The sequence below is a fragment of the Ciona robusta genome, chromosome 1 (genome assembly GCF_009617815.1).
Source record: "Ciona robusta chromosome 1, ASM961781v2".
NCBI classification, from domain to species: domain Eukaryota; kingdom Metazoa; phylum Chordata; class Ascidiacea; order Phlebobranchia; family Cionidae; genus Ciona; species Ciona robusta.
The window spans coordinates 4,511,031-4,526,623 of record NC_143235.1 but is presented as its reverse complement, the minus strand read 5'-3'; the positions used below and the strand labels follow the sequence as shown (position 1 = coordinate 4,526,623).

General features: G+C 36.8%; 2 protein-coding genes, 3 long non-coding RNA genes and 1 other non-coding gene across 7 annotated transcripts; 5 read left to right on the top strand and 1 right to left on the bottom strand.

Moving 5' to 3' along the window:
- The first annotated feature begins 1,297 nt into the window (after nt 1–1,297).
- On the top strand, nt 1,298–1,370 carry Trnar-acg (transfer RNA arginine (anticodon ACG)). Its single transcript has one exon. It is a non-coding gene; the product is annotated as a tRNA-Arg (tRNA).
- A 2,688-nt stretch (nt 1,371–4,058) lies between these two features.
- LOC149741659 (uncharacterized) lies at nt 4,059–4,933 on the top strand. Its single transcript, XR_016385872.1, has 3 exons — nt 4,059–4,216; nt 4,273–4,411; nt 4,820–4,933. It is a non-coding gene; the product is annotated as an uncharacterized LOC149741659 (long non-coding RNA).
- A 2,855-nt stretch (nt 4,934–7,788) lies between these two features.
- On the top strand, nt 7,789–8,472 carry LOC149741658 (uncharacterized). Its single transcript, XR_016385855.1, has 2 exons — nt 7,789–7,955; nt 8,359–8,472. It is a non-coding gene; the product is annotated as an uncharacterized LOC149741658 (long non-coding RNA).
- Nucleotides 8,473–11,470: 2,998 nt separating this feature from the next.
- LOC149741657 (uncharacterized) lies at nt 11,471–12,872 on the bottom strand. 2 transcript variants are annotated; one of them, XR_016386468.1, is made up of 3 exons: nt 12,735–12,872; nt 11,899–12,289; nt 11,471–11,686 (listed from the first exon to the last, which is right to left on the bottom strand). It is a non-coding gene; the product is annotated as an uncharacterized LOC149741657 (long non-coding RNA). The 2 variants fall into 2 exon arrangements; XR_016386467.1 differs by having other exon boundaries at nt 12,100–12,289.
- On the top strand, nt 11,511–13,080 carry LOC149741656 (uncharacterized). Its single transcript, XM_089891862.1, has 4 exons — nt 11,511–11,651; nt 11,831–11,975; nt 12,078–12,328; nt 12,778–13,080. Exons 2-4 carry the CDS (start codon nt 11,837–11,839, stop codon nt 12,847–12,849), a joined length of 462 nt encoding a protein of 153 aa, XP_089747988.1. The 5' UTR covers nt 11,511–11,651; nt 11,831–11,836; the 3' UTR covers nt 12,850–13,080.
- A 52-nt stretch (nt 13,081–13,132) lies between these two features.
- On the top strand, nt 13,133–14,748 carry LOC149741655 (uncharacterized). Its single transcript, XM_089887738.1, has 4 exons — nt 13,133–13,179; nt 13,741–14,029; nt 14,086–14,233; nt 14,637–14,748. Exons 1-4 carry the CDS (start codon nt 13,133–13,135, stop codon nt 14,681–14,683), a joined length of 531 nt encoding a protein of 176 aa, XP_089743864.1. The 3' UTR covers nt 14,684–14,748.
- Nucleotides 14,749–15,593: the final 845 nt, after the last annotated feature.

Here is a 15,593-nt window from a genome sequence, read left to right as displayed (position 1 = left end):
TGAACATGTGTCCCATCTCCACCCACCCTCTATTCTATTCTATTCTATTCTATGTGGGTGAGGTCCCGCGGCGTGGCACGCCAGGGCCCTAGGATTTAGGCCATAATTGACCCATTATCCCAACACCCGGGGTGCTACTGCATGGACCTTTCCAGTTTAAGGAGCCTGGCGCTTCCCCGAAGGTAGGCGACAAGGGCTTTAATGGTGATGGATTGGAGATCTTCCCTTGACAGCTCGGTCAAGTTTAGATGCTCCCGTCTTGCGTTCGCATATGCTGGACATATGCCAACATAATGAAAGGATGTCTCATCTTCCTCGTCACAGACAGGGCAGATGGGACTCTCACTTTTTTTAAGTTTATGCAGATGACTGGCAAACATGCCATGCCCTGTTATCACTTGAAGAATGGAACGTAACGTTTGCCTTGGCAGCTTCAGGAGTTGTTCGGAAAAACACCTGCTAATGTTTCTCCTATACTCCTTCGTCTGCCTGCACCCGTCATGTTTTGTCCATTCTTCTTGGTGTTTGGCTAGGACCCAAAGAGCCAGATCCGATTTACATCGGCTAGTGGGGATAGGTAAACCCAAAGTTAGTATAGACCAAGTTAGGAAACGGATGCCAGTGTTGCATACTGTCAGCATAGAACTCATCAGAAATTCTAGGAGTGCAGTTCCTCTGTTGTTACAGTCGTTACTTCCCCCGAAAGTATGATGAGAGTTGGCATCCGTGCCAATAATGACGTTGGTGTTGTTCAGTTCACAATGGGTGATCAGGTCTTGCACCAGCTGAGGAGGAGGGGCATTTCCGTCGTCACCTGGCATGTAAACTGAGGAGAAAATAAAATGGTTATTTTTATTATTATTGGTAGTGGTACTGTTGTCGTATAACACAGAAAAAAAACACAGAACTAATATAATAAAAACTAACAAAGTTACGTACATGGTAACTTTAAAGTTTTACACGAGGTGTATAAAGTATGGCACCCGTGTAATAACAACTGTCGTTTTCCGGGCAAGCGAGGATATAAAGCAAGCTACATTTAAACGACATGAGGATAATCGCATAACATGAATGAATGTAACATGCTTTATCCTCATGGTCATCATGAACGTTTTTGAAACAAATAACAACAGCCTATCGGAGTCGTAAAGATACGGTTTTCTAACTCTTTAAATGTTCTTTGTTTACTACCAAATGGAACGAGATACCACCATATTAGTTTTCTTAAATAACTTCCTTCCTCTTATAAGTAAGTTCTAACAGGCTAAACAAGTATATATGTGCTTGTTTTGGAATCGGTCCTGTGGCCCAATGGATAAGGCGCCTGACTACGAATCAGGAGATTCCAGGTTCGAGTCCTGGCAGGATCGTGTTAATTTTAAAATAATTAATTTTAAAATATTTTAAAATAAAGCGTATACATCCAAACCAAGTAAACGATGCCATAGCGCAAAACAAAGTATTATTTATTTTCCACCAGAATAACGTCGATTCGTCGTATTCAATACGTTGTGCACCTACATGGTCTTGATAAATAAGAAATTAAATTTAGTTGGTGTATTAAAGTACAGTGGGGTGGGGGAAGATGGGACACCTTTTAATTCCATTTTCTCGTACATTTTGGTAGTAAACAAAGAACAACCTAAGAATTATAAGACCTTTTCCTTGCGACTTTCATAGACCATTGGTAATTGTTTAAACACGACCAGGATATTTATATATTTTCTGCTAAAGCTGTCCCATCTTCTCCCAACCTACTATATCATTCCACCCGATACGTGTTTGCGCCTAGTTACTATTGTCTGCTAGATAATAAGTGATAACGAAGATTAACACGCTGGGGTGGAGGCATTGTTTTGCGCGTATAAAGGGTAGCCATATTTGGGCCGGGCGCTATTGCGCAATGCCGCGAAGCCACTACGCATGTGCAGAACGTCGGGCCAAATTTAATGCAACTCTTAGTTAAAAACGGTTCCATCACGACGTGAATATATTAATGAAGAAAGATTGGGCAGTTACAACTAAGAAATAGAAACACAAGTAAATTGCCTTGTGTTATGTGTTGTACATATACATATCATTTTTTGAGTTATGAGTAATGAAAAATTGTAAAAGACGCAATCAGACATGCGTAGTAATCCCCCATTGCATTGCCAACTTAGTGTACAGACATGCGTAGTTGCTAGTGGTCGAAGTGAATGGTGGGCTAAGTTGTAATGATGAATTACTCGCTGTAAAACACTATAGCCAATTTCGGTGTATCTTTTGTGCTTTGAGCAGAAGTGTACGATAAGCATAGACTGCAATGCTCGTTGCCGCCTGAGCGGGCCGTATGTGATTGGGCAGGGGAAGAGAGGACACCTTTATTACATAATATTCAATTATCCTAATAATGTTTTGAGCAATTAACACCGGTCTTTGAAAGTCGCGAAGATGCTGTTTTATATTTTTTTAACTTTTTTTGTTTACTACCAAACTGGCCAAGGAAAATAGAATGAAAAGTTGTCCCGTCTTCCCCCAACGTACTATGATAATTTGTATATTGGTGTACTAAAAGTTTGGACAACCGTTGGAACGGAGTAATAAATTAAAACTACAAATCTATAATTTGGATGTATAAAACACAGATTTATTTGCTCACGTTCAATACAAACATGAATATACTGTACAAGATATATAATGATTTATCTATTCAAGAAATAATGTACAGATATTTTACTAGAACCAGCATATGTTACGGCAACGCACCACGCATACAATTTCTTCTCTTGGTAGAGTTTCTCAAATGAGAATGCACTATAATGACTAAGATAATAGGAAAACAACTGTAACTAAATAAACGCTCCTTGTCAAAAGAGAGAAAAAAAGAAAAAGAGTTTAATTCAAAAACCTAACGGGAAGTCATAAAACAAAACGTAATCTATCTTTAACTATAACAGCTGGTGTATTGAATGTAACGATTGTTCCTTGTTTTATCTTTGCGTGGCGGGCAACCACAGCAGTCTTAATGTAACACGGGCGTTATGTTTTGCACATATCATGCCCATTTGACTGTTACTGTATATGTGACGTTATGGGAAATTGATTTTGGAGAATGTTTACTTTTGTATGGCTGACAGTTTAGTTTAGGCCAACCGTAAGTAACGATTTCATTAAAGTAATCGGCCTAAAGTGTCTTTCCGAAGAAACATTCCCTTTCAAAGATACCAGCGGCGGTTTTTATATTACAAAAGAAAATATTCATCTCTTTATGTTCATCAAAACATCTCTTTATAATCATCAAAACTTTTCACTAAACTTTGCAGAAAATACTTCTTGTCGATTAACTTTTCCTTATTCATGCAGTATAACATTTACATCATAGAGTAGAGGGTTGGTTTATACTAGAGTAACTAGACTGAGTATATAATTTGCTCGGCGATAATAGCGTGGTGAAATCAATAAATGCATTGACAAAGCCGTTTTTATAAAGACAGCGTGTTTGAAATAACATTATGCTTAAACGATACAATATTGAATTAAAATGGATACATCTAAGAAACTCCAACAAAAGCGATTTTTAGTGAGCAAGATGCATGTAACTTGCTTTACTTTATCCTCGAGTCGCTGGAAAGCACAGTCGTTATAACAAGTGAGTGTTCATACACCTCGTGCCAGCGTACGAGTTACCATGTATGTTACTTTGTGAGTGATTATGTTTTGGATGATTTTTTTCATTTTTTATGTATGGCTGGTGATTTGGACAGCCCATTAGTGACCACTGGGTTAAAGCAATTGCCGTTAAGTGTCTTACTTACGGACACATATACGCACACAATAGTAGCAGCGATTCGCCTTGAATAATTGCGGCTTTAGAATGTTCCTTCTGCAGTGCGATCGTTACTTCATTAAGCCTTATGTGACCAGGCTTGTGTTAAGATGAAAAAGAAACAGAGAATGAAAAAAGAGAAACATAACGCGAAGTTGTGAAACAAAACGAAAGAAAACTAAATTTTCCAGCTGGAGGTCTATCATAAACAGCTTCCTGCTCTATTATAAACAGTCTAAAATATATTTGAACAATTTGGTTCTATGATGCCGGGGCTTGTGCGTTAGGTTTACGGAGAAGAAAAAAAATTACTACTGAAAACGGATGCTTCGGAAACAATCAAACAGTGCTGAATGCAATAAAAGCCGCTCAGTTTTGCAATAATTCATCATTTCTTTCAAGAAAAACGTGAGTAACTGATTTGTTCTTGTGTGCTGGCTGGTATAATTACTTATTTATTGCAGATGAACAAGTCAGCACTTCTCCTCTTGCTTCTCATCGGACTCATCGTCCTCACCGAAACCACTACTGCTGAGTGGACTGATCGTCGTCGCCGTCGTCGCAGATGGACAAAGTGGAACCAAAAGAGCAGCATGCTTAACGGTAAGCATATACGGGATAAAATAATAGGATGAGAATGTCGCAAATAAACTATTGTAATTCACTGAGGGTGATAAAAACTTTTACAACACAAAAAATGTGTTGTGTGTGTTATTTTGGGGTTTTCAATCGAATGCTGTATAGTAGGGTTTGGTAAGATGGGGCACATTCTCATTCTATTTTCCCGTCTTATTGGGTAGTAAACAAAGAACATTCAAAGACTTAAAATAAAACCGTTTTCAATAGACCTTATTAATTGTTAAAAACACGATCAGGATATTTGGGCATTATGTGCCAAAAGTGTCCCATCTCCCCCCACAAAGCATAAGACATTCTTTATAGTTAAGAAACAGTATTAGAGAATTTAAAATAGTCGTTTGGTTATTTAAATTAACGTAAACTCTCTTGCAGAAATTATGGATGCCATGGAAGAAAATGATCTGTACGCACAACAATAAGCGTCCATTGTACAATAATTGAAATCGAGTGATATCAATAAATAATACAAAATGCAAGAATATTAAAGTTGTATTTTTTATTAGTGTCTAAAACCTTGTTTTATCTGGTATCAAATTTGAAAGACCGGATATTGCGAACATTATATTACTTAGATGTTTTCGTAGATATAGTAGGGTGGGGGGAGATGGGACACCTGTTCATTCTATTTTCTCTTCCAATTTGGTATAGTAAGCAAAAAACATTTAAAGATTTATGAAACTGTATGTTTACAACTCCCATGCACCGTTGTTAATTGTTTAAAACAAGATCAGGATATTTGGATATTATATGCTAAAGGTGTCCCATCTTCCCTCACCCTACCATATAAATATCTGTAGAATGCTGGAGAAGGGGGCACATTTAAAAACGCAAAAGAGTTTTGAGTTATGATGTATACTGCTGTAAAGTGTCGCATACTCTTAAACTCGCGTTGTAATATTGCCCTTTCAGTGCGATAGTCGATAACGTGGACAAATGGACAGGAAATACAGTAGGGTGGGGGAAGATGGGACAGTTTGTATTCTGTTTTCTTGTCCCAAAAGTACCATTACAACAAAACACCGCTCTTAGTTGTTTAAAACACGATCAGTGTATTTGGATATTATGTGCTAACGGTGTCTCGTCTTCCCCTCCTACTATACCAATAATAAGTGACACAAAATTATACCCGTTGCTGGGAGGAGTTATGATATAAAGTACCACATCTCTCAAATTCACGTCGTATGTTCTTTTTAGTCCGATAGTTGAATAACGTAGCCATATTGATAGGAAATCTGTAACAGCGATGGGGAGGCGCTAAGATAATAACGAAACAACCATAGGTTTAAGTTAACGTTGCCTGTCGTAAGAAGTTAATCAATAAAACATATGCCACATGCTATGTAGAGCAACTCATAATACATACCTAATATTTATGTATCATCAATCACTCATTTAACTAAATTTACCACAGAAATCTTAATGCGTTTGGTTTCCTATTTGGTTCTTTCCCCACGTCGAATAGAGAAAAATGCAAGTCACTTTTCCGGTTGAACAGATTTCGTCATTTCTTGACGTCAGGTTTAATAAACTGACATCACCTGATTCTGGCTAAGGACTGGTGTTATGTAACGATGATTGCGAAAGGTGTCACAAAACGGGTTAGGGTTTAGAGGTTAGTCTTGGGCCGGGGGGAATAGTCAGGACGGGGGATGGTCACGGGGGGGGGATATCCCGGGAGTAATTGTCACGGGGGAGAATTAGCCGGGGGGAAACAGCCGGGTGGGAATAGTCAGGAAACAGTCGGGTGGAAATAGTCAGGGAATGGTCATGGGGAAGGGGAGGGGGGAATAGCCCGGGAGGAATGGTCACTGCGGGGAATTAGCTGGGGGAATAGTCACTGTGGGGAAATAACCGGGGGGGGGGAATAGCCACCCCGGGAAAGTAGCCGGTGGGGAAATATCCGGGAGGAATAGTCACTGTGGGGAAGTGGCCGGGGGAATAGTCACGGGGGAAGCAGTCGGGGGGAATAGTCACTGTGGGGAAATAGCCGGGGGGAATAGTCACGGCGGGGAATTAGCCGGTGGGATTGCCGATGGGAAAACGCCTGGGGGGATATAGCCTAGAACCTTTAAAATCGTAACCCTACGGCTCGAGAGAGGCGCTCACTACTGCGCTTTGTCGCAGAAACGGAGATGTATCAAAAAGAACCAAACAGCATCGCATACGTTGTCACAGCGCACCACACATCCCATTGCTTTTCTATGTACAGTTTCTCAGTTGAAAATGAGCAAAGATAATAAAGAAACAAAAACAGGATAACACAAACGCTCTTTCCAAAAAAGGAAATGAACAAAACAAGTATTTCGAAACATATCGGGAAGTTATTAAAGCAAAACGAAAGATCACGATAGAGTTTCTCAGATGTATCAAAAAGAACCAAACAGCATCGCATACGTTGTCACAGCGCACCACACATCCCATTGCTTTTCTAGGTACAGTTTCTCAGTTGAAAATGAGCAAAGATAATAAAGAAACAAAAACAGGATAACACAAACGCTCTTTCCAAAAAAGGAAATGAACAAAACCAGTATTTCGAAACATATCGGGAAGTTATCAAAGCAAAACGAAAGATCACGGTAGAGTTTCTCAGATATATCCGTTACAATTCAATATTTCATCATTTAAGCATATTATTATTTCAAACACGCTGTCCATACTTTATAAAAACGGCTTCGTCAATGCATTTATTGATTTCACCATGCTATTATCGCCAAGCGAATTAAATACTTAGTGTCTAAACCAATCCTCTACTTTTTGATGTAAATGTTATGCTGCATGAATAAAGAAAAATTAACGAACAAGAAGTTTTTTTCTGCAAATTTTAGAAAAGTGTGATGAATATAAAGAGATGTTTCGGAAATATTTCTAATTTTAATATTTGATTTCTTTTAGTTTCGGTTTTTGATGCACGATGTAGCATTCTCTTAAACTGCACAAATGATAGTTTCGTTTAGAATATTCCCTTTGCAGTGGGATCGTTAAATCACGTAGCCATGTGGACAGGAATGTGTTAAGATACAGAAGAAACACCAACACGTTAATTAAACGGTTCTGTCGAAAACAGAGAATTAAAGAAATAGAAACAAAACGAAAGAAAACTAACTTTTCCAGCTGGAATACCATAAACACTCTAAAGGATATTCGATCAAGTTGGTTCTATTGCTCCTGCGCTTGTGCGTTACATTTACGGAGAAGAAGACATTTTACTACTGAAAACGGATGCTTCGGAAACAATCAAACTTTGCTAAATGTAATAAAAGCCGCTCAGTTTTGCAATAATTCATTATTTCTTTTAAGAAAAAACGTGAGTAACTGATTTGTTCTTGTGTGCTGGCTGGTATAATTACTTATTTATTGCAGATGAACAAGTCAGCACTTTTTCTCTTGCTTCTCATCGGACTTCTCGTCCTCACCGAAACCATTACTGCTGCTGTTGATGAGTGGACTGGTGATCGTCGCCGTCGTCGCAGATGGGCAAAGTGGAACGAAAAGAGCAGCATGCTTAACGGTAAGCGCACGGGATAAAATAATAGGATGAAAATGTCGCAAATAAACGATTGTAGTTTATATGAGAGTGATAAGAATATTCACAACACAATAAAATGTGTTGTCTGTGTTATTTTGGGGGTTTCAATCGAATGCTGTATAGTAGGGTTTGGTAAGATGGGGCACATTCTCATTATATTTTCCCGTCTTATTGGGTAGTAAACAAAGAACATTCAAAGAATTAAAATAAAACCGTTTTCCATAGACCTTATTAATTGTTGAAAACACGATCAGGATATTTGGGCATTTTGTGCCAAAAGTGTCCCATCTCCCCCCACCTACGACATTCTTTATAGTTAAGAAACAGTATTAGAGAATTTAAAATAGTCGTTTGGTTATTAAAATTAACGTAAACTCTCTTGCAGAAATCATGGATGCCATGGAAGAAAATGATCTGTACGCACAGCAATAAGCGTCCATTGTACAATAATTGAAATCGGATGATATCAATAAATAATACAAAAAGCGAGAATATTAAAGTTGTATGTTTTATTAGTGTCCATAACTTTGTTTTATCTGGTATCAAATTTGAAAGACCGGATATTGTGAACATTATATTACTTAGATGTTTTCGTAGATATAGTAGGGTGGGGGGAGATGGGACACCTGTTCATTTTATTTTCTCTTCCAACTTGGTATAGTAAGCAAAAAACATTTAAAGAATTATGAAACTGTATGTTTACAACTCCCATGCACCGTTGTTAATTGTTTAAAACAAGATCAGGATATTTGGATATTATATGCTAAAGGTGTCCCATCTTCCCTCACCCTACCATATAAATATCTGTAGGATGCTGGAGAAGGGGGCACATTTAAAAACGCAAAAGAGTTTTAAGTTATGATGTAAACTGTAAAGTGTCGTATACTCTTAAACTCGCGTTGTAATATTGACCCTTTCAGTGCGATAGTTGCATAACGTGGACAAATGGACAGGAAATACAGTAGGGTGGGGGAAGACGGGCCACTTTTTATTCTGTTTTCTTGTCCCAAAAGTACCATTACGACAAAACACCGCTCTTAGTTGTTTAAAACACGATCAGTGTATTTGGATATTTTGTGCTAACGGTATCCCGTCTTCCCCTCCTACTATACCATTAATAAGTGACACAAAATTATACCCGTTGCTGGGAGGAGTTATGATATAAAGTACCACATCTCTCAAACTCACGTCGTATGTTCTTTTTAGTCCGATAGTTGAATAACGTAGCCATATTGATAGGAAATCTGTAACAGCGATGGGGAGGCGCTAAGATGATAACGAAACAACCATAGGTTTAAGTTAACGTTGCCTGTCGTAAGAAGTGAATGAATAAAACATATGCCACATGCTATGCAGAGCAACTCATAATACATGCATAGTATTATCTATCACTCATCTAACTAAATTCACCACAGAAATCTTAATTCGTTTGGTTTCCTATTTGGTTCTTTTCCCACGTCGAATAAAAAAATGCAAGTCAATTTTCCGGTTGAACAGATTTCGTCATTTCGTGACGTCAGGTTTAATAAACTGACATCACATGATTCTGGCTAAGGACTGGTGTTATGTAACGCTGATTGCGAAAGGTGTCACAAAACGGGTTAGGGGTTTGAAGTTAGTCGGGGGAAATATACGCCGATGGGGTAATAGTCACGGGAGGGGGGAATAGCCCGGGAGGAATGGTCACTGTGAGGAAATAACCGGGGGGAATAGTCACTGTGGGGAAATAGACGGGGGGAATAGCCACGCCGGGAAAGTAGCCGGGGGAATAGTCACTATGGGGAAGTGGCCGGGGGAATAGTCAGGGGGGAAGCAGTCGGGGGGAATAGTCACTGTGGGGAAATAGCCGGGGGGAATAGTCACGGCGGGGAATTAGCCGGTGGGATTGCCGATGGGAAAACGCCTGGGGGGATATAGCCTAGAACCTTTAAAATTGTAACCCTACGGCTCGAGACAAGCGCTCACTACTGCGCTTTGTCGCAGAAACGGAGATGTATCAAAAAGAACCAAACAGCATCGCATACGTTGTCACAGCGCACCACACATCCCATTGCTTTTCTAGGTACAGTTTCTCAGATGAAAATGAGCAAAGATAATAAAGAAACAAAAACAGGATAACACAAACGCTCTTTCCAAACAAGGAAATGAACAAAACAAGTATTGCGAAACCTATCGGGAAGTTATTAAAGCAAAACGAAAAATCACGGTAGAGTTTCTCAGATATATCCGTTACAATTCAATATTTCATCATTTAAGCATATTATTATTTCAAACACGCTGTCCATACTTTATAAAAACGGCTTCGTCAATGCATTTATTGATTTCACCACGCTATTATCGCCAAGCAAATTAAATACTTAGTGTCTAAACCAATCCTCTACTTTTTGATGTAAATGTTATGCTGCATGAATAAAGAAAAATTAACGAACAAGAAGTTTTTTTTCTGCAAATTTTAGAAAAGTGTGATGAATATAAAGAGAGGTTTCGAAAATATTTCTAATTTTAATATTTGATTTCTTTTAGTTTCGGTTTTTGATGCACGATGTAGCATTCTCTTAAACTGCACAAATGATAGTTTCGTTTAGAATATTCCCTTTGCAGTGGGATCGTTAAATCACGTAGCCATGTGGACAGGGATGTGTTAAGATCATAGATATCATATATATAACTAGATTGCGCATCTTGTGTTTTCAACCAATGTGAAATTGAAGTCAATTGAAGCGCGCCATTTTGAATCGTATGTGACCCACTCGTCTATTATCGTATATTGGTAATGTGTTTTTTGGGTTAGTTTTAGGCAGGAAAAACTAATTTAATCAAAACAAAAAGTTAACCTGTGGCAGATATTCTTTTATTAGGTCTGTATTTATATACTTTTAAGCTTTTGCGTTTTTAAAAGCGACGTTTGACCCGACTTTTACTGACGATTTACGTGAGAAACTTTAACTCTTAACATAGTTTAGCAAGGTGTTGCCATAATCAGGCAGTCTTCCACTTAGTTATTTAAAATTTACTTGTTGGTGATTCATTCTAGTTCAGAATAATATTTATTAAAGGTTAAAAACTAATTTAATCCGAACAAAAAGGTTTACATATGATCTAAAATGCCCTGAAAAATTTAAATTATTTGTACTAGTATCATCCGGACAGCCAATATTTATATTAATATTACATTTTATAGTAAAGGGAAAGTAGACACGGATGGCTGGTGGGAAATGCTAGAGGTTGGAAGTTATGGGTTAATAGTTAGCGGATAACGTAAGGATTCTTCACTAGCAGCGGAAAAATATTTGCAATGTTTGTATTTCACTAGATTTCATATAACGGTCATTGGTGAAGGTTTTTAATTTATTCAGCCTCTCGGTTATTTGAGATTACGTGAGAATTTTTATCAATTTATTTTTATAGTTGTATCAGTCAATAGTTATTAATTACGAATGGTGCTTTTATACAAATATAATATAGTGGTAGAGTAGTATATGAGAAAACAAACTACATTGTATTTGTACATACAAGTTTATTTTCAGAGAAATTTTATATCAAAATTATGTCAAAAGTCAAAACGTGGAACACGATGCAGTGAATTTGGATGCAGTATAAAAGCCTGAGGAGAAGTGATAGTGAAGGTAGTGCAGATGAGACGGCAATAAAGAAACTCCATCCACGAACTTATCACTCGTAAGTCAAGATGATCATACAGGGAGTGTTTGCAACTGAAATCAAGAAAATCATATTTTATTGTTACTTAAACATACAAGAGAAAAGGGTTATACAGTAAAATAAACAGATGAAAACAGTAGCTAATTTTAAATTTGATTAGAGTAAGGTTAACATAAATTAAAATATATATTTTAAAGATTTTCATGGAGCCAGGATCAAATTTCATGGAGCCCAGAGTCAAACTGGATAAAAGTGCCATACCAACCAGGTTTAAAAATTTCGAAGAAACTGAAATAGGATTTCAAAGGCTTCTTTCAACTAGCAAGGGGAAATTACCACAAGGTATGGCTTTAACTTTGCAATTCTTTCTTCATAAACCATATTTACCTATACAATAATTAATAAAATTATATTTAAACAATAAAGATTAATTTATTCTTTCAGATCTTACAACACATCCACATACCTTAAATTGTTATTCTTGTAGAAAAGGGGATATATCGTTAGCCATTGCTACATCTGTTTTGGAGGATAACAGTCCTCAGTTATTTGAAGAACTAAATGATCATATGACTGATTCTTCTGTAATGTACAACCATGCATTTCACTTCATAAAATCACTTGCATTGACATACTGGAAAATTGGGTTTTATCATCTAGGAAAGGAATTCAATCAACCTATTGCTCGACAGTTGGTACGAAAAAAGTTAAATAAATTGGTTCTGTTTAATCACCAATAATGTTTATTGCAGTATAAGACAATTTATAGTAGACTAATAGTTATTTATATTTTGTTTCCTAGAAGTATTAGGTTTAGACATTTTACAGCATGTTTTGTTCAATTTTGTTTTTTAAATTAAATTCTAAAATAAATTAAAAATCAACACAAAGATTTTGAAAATTTGTGGTCAATAGTTGCATATACAGAGAAAGCATATTTTCTTTATCCTGTTGGAACCAACAAGCTGTTTTTAAAACTATGATTGACCAGTTCAAAGTAAAATTAACAATATATATATATTAGAAATCTCATATTATAAAAATGTTGTTATGATAATATAATTATTACATGTGTGCTACGAGCTAGTACTGTTTAATTACCTTGATAAATACAGATATACTGGCTAAAAAATATGTGTCGCAGAGACCTGGATCAACTTGCTGGTTAAGATTAGTTTCCACCACTGATGCTTGTCCGAATATTCTTCCTCACTAGAAACCTCCCACACACACACAACTGAATACTCATTGGACCAAACAGCGAAACTTTCTTTTTGCTTTATCACCACCATATACTTAAAACATTCACTAAAGCCACATATTCCTTCCAAAAATTATTTACCTGCACCAATTTGTACATTTATTTGTATATAAATATATTTTATATTGATAATATGTTACTATAATGTATTAATTATGTTATCTGTAAGTGTGCCCCTGAAACAGTTTACTGTGTTCCATTGATGAAATTTTTTTTGGGGGGGTTTTGTTTTTCCATCATGATCCAATCTTTGGATCAAACTTCTTTACAGCTCACTCTCCCGTTGTATGTGTTGTGTCTATTTGCACACTTTGAATACATTTGTTTTAAATAAATAGACCTACACAACTTGATGCGAGTCCATTATACATTGGAGCCTATAACTGCCACACTTAAATAGGCCTATATATAGATACTGCATCTGCCTTGTTTAGACATTATAAATTTAATAAATATTGCTACGCACTAGAATGAATCACCAACAAGTAAATTTTAAATAACTAAGTGGAAGACTGCCTGATTATGGCAACACCTTGCTAAACTATGTTAAGAGTTAAAGTTTCTCACGTAAATCGTCAGTAAAAGTCGGGTCAAACGTCGCTTTTAAAAACGCAAAAACTTAAAAGTATATAAATACAGACTCGACAAAGGAATATCTGCCGTAGGTTAACTTTTTGTTTAGATTAAATTAGTTTTTCCTGCCTAAAACTAACCCAAAAAACACATTACCAATATACGATAATAGACGAGTGGGTCACATACGATTCAAAATGGCGCGCTTCAATTGACTTCAATTCTGAACACCAGATGCGCAATCTAGTTATATATATGATATCTATGGTTAAGATACAGAAGAAACACCAACACGTTAATTAAACGGTTCTGTCGAAAACAGAGAATTAAAGAAATAGAAACAAAACGAAAGAAAACTAACTTTTCCAGCTGGAATACCATAAACACTCTAAAGGATATTCGATCAAGTTGGTTCTATTGCTCCTGCGCTTGTGCGTTACATTTACGGAGAAGAAGACATTTTACTACTGAAATCGGATGCTTCGGAAACAATCAAACCGTGCTAAATGTAATAAAAGCCGCTCAGTTTTGTAATAATTCATCATTTCTTTCAAGAAAAAACGTGAGTAACTGATTTGTTCTTGTGTGCTGGCTGGTATAATTACTTATTTATTGCAGATGAACAAGTCAGCACTTTTTCTCTTGCTTCTCATCGGACTTCTCGTCCTCACCGAAACCATTACTGCTGCTGTTGATGAGTGGACTGGTGATCGTCGCCGTCGTCGCAGATGGGCAAAGTGGAACGAAAAGAGCAGCATGCTTAACGGTAAGCGCACGGGATAAAATAATAGGATGAAAATGTCGCAAATAAACGATTGTAGTTTATATGAGAGTGATAAGAATTTTCACAACACAATAAAATGTGTTGTCTGTGTTATTTTGGGGTTTTCAATCGAATGCTGTATAGTAGGGTTTGGGAAGATGGGGCACATTCTCATTATATTTTCCCGTCTTATTGGGTAGTAAACAAAGAACATTCAAAGACTTAAAATAAAACCGTTTTCCATAGACCTTATTAATTGTTAAAAACACGATCAGGATATTTGGGCATTATGAGCCAAAAGTGTCCCATCTCCCCCCACCTACGACATTCTTTATAGTTAAGAAACAGTATTAGAGAATTTAAAATAGTCGTTTGGTTATTTAAATTAACGTAAACTCTCTTGCAGAAATCATGGATGCCATGGAAGAAAATGATCTGTACGCACAACAATAAGCGTCCATTGTACAAATTGAAATCGGATGATATAAATAAATAATACAAAATGCGAGAATATTAAAGTTGTATTTTTTATTAGTGTCTAAAACTTTGTTTTATCTGGTATCAAATTTGAAAGACCGGATATTGCGAACATTATATTACTTAGATGTTTTCGTAGATATAGTAGGGTGGGGGGAGATGGGACACCTGTTCATTTTATTTTCTCTTCCAATTTGGTATAGTAAGCAAAAAACATTTAAAGAATTATGAAACTGTATGTTTACAACTCCCATGCACCGTTGTTAATTGTTTAAAACAAGATCAGGATATTTGGATATTATATGCTAAAGGTGTCCCATCTTCCCTCACCCTACCATATAAATATCTGTAGGATGCTTGAGAAGGGGGCACATTTAAAAACGCAAAAGAGTTTTAAGTTATGATGTATACTGCTGTAAAGTGTCGTATACTCTTAAACTCGCGTTGTAATATTGACCCTTTCAGTGCGATAGTTGCATAACGTGGACATATGGACAGGAAATACAGTAGGGTGGGGGAAGATGGGCCACTTTTTATTCTGTTTTCTTGTCCCAAAAGTACCATTACGACAAAACACCGCTGTTAGTTGTTTAAAACACGATCAGTGTATTTGGATATTATGTGCTAACGGTGTCCCGTCTTCCCCTCCTACTATACCATTAATAAGTGACACAAAATTATACCCGTTGCTGGGAGGAGTTATGATATAAAGTACCACATCTCTCAAACTCACGTCGTATGTTCTTTTTGGTCCGATAGTTGAATAACGTAGCCATATTGATAGGAAATCTGTAACAGCGATGGGGAGGCGCTAAGATAATAACGAAACAACCATAGGTTTAAGTTAACGTTGCCTGTCGTAAGAAGTGAATGAATAAAACATATG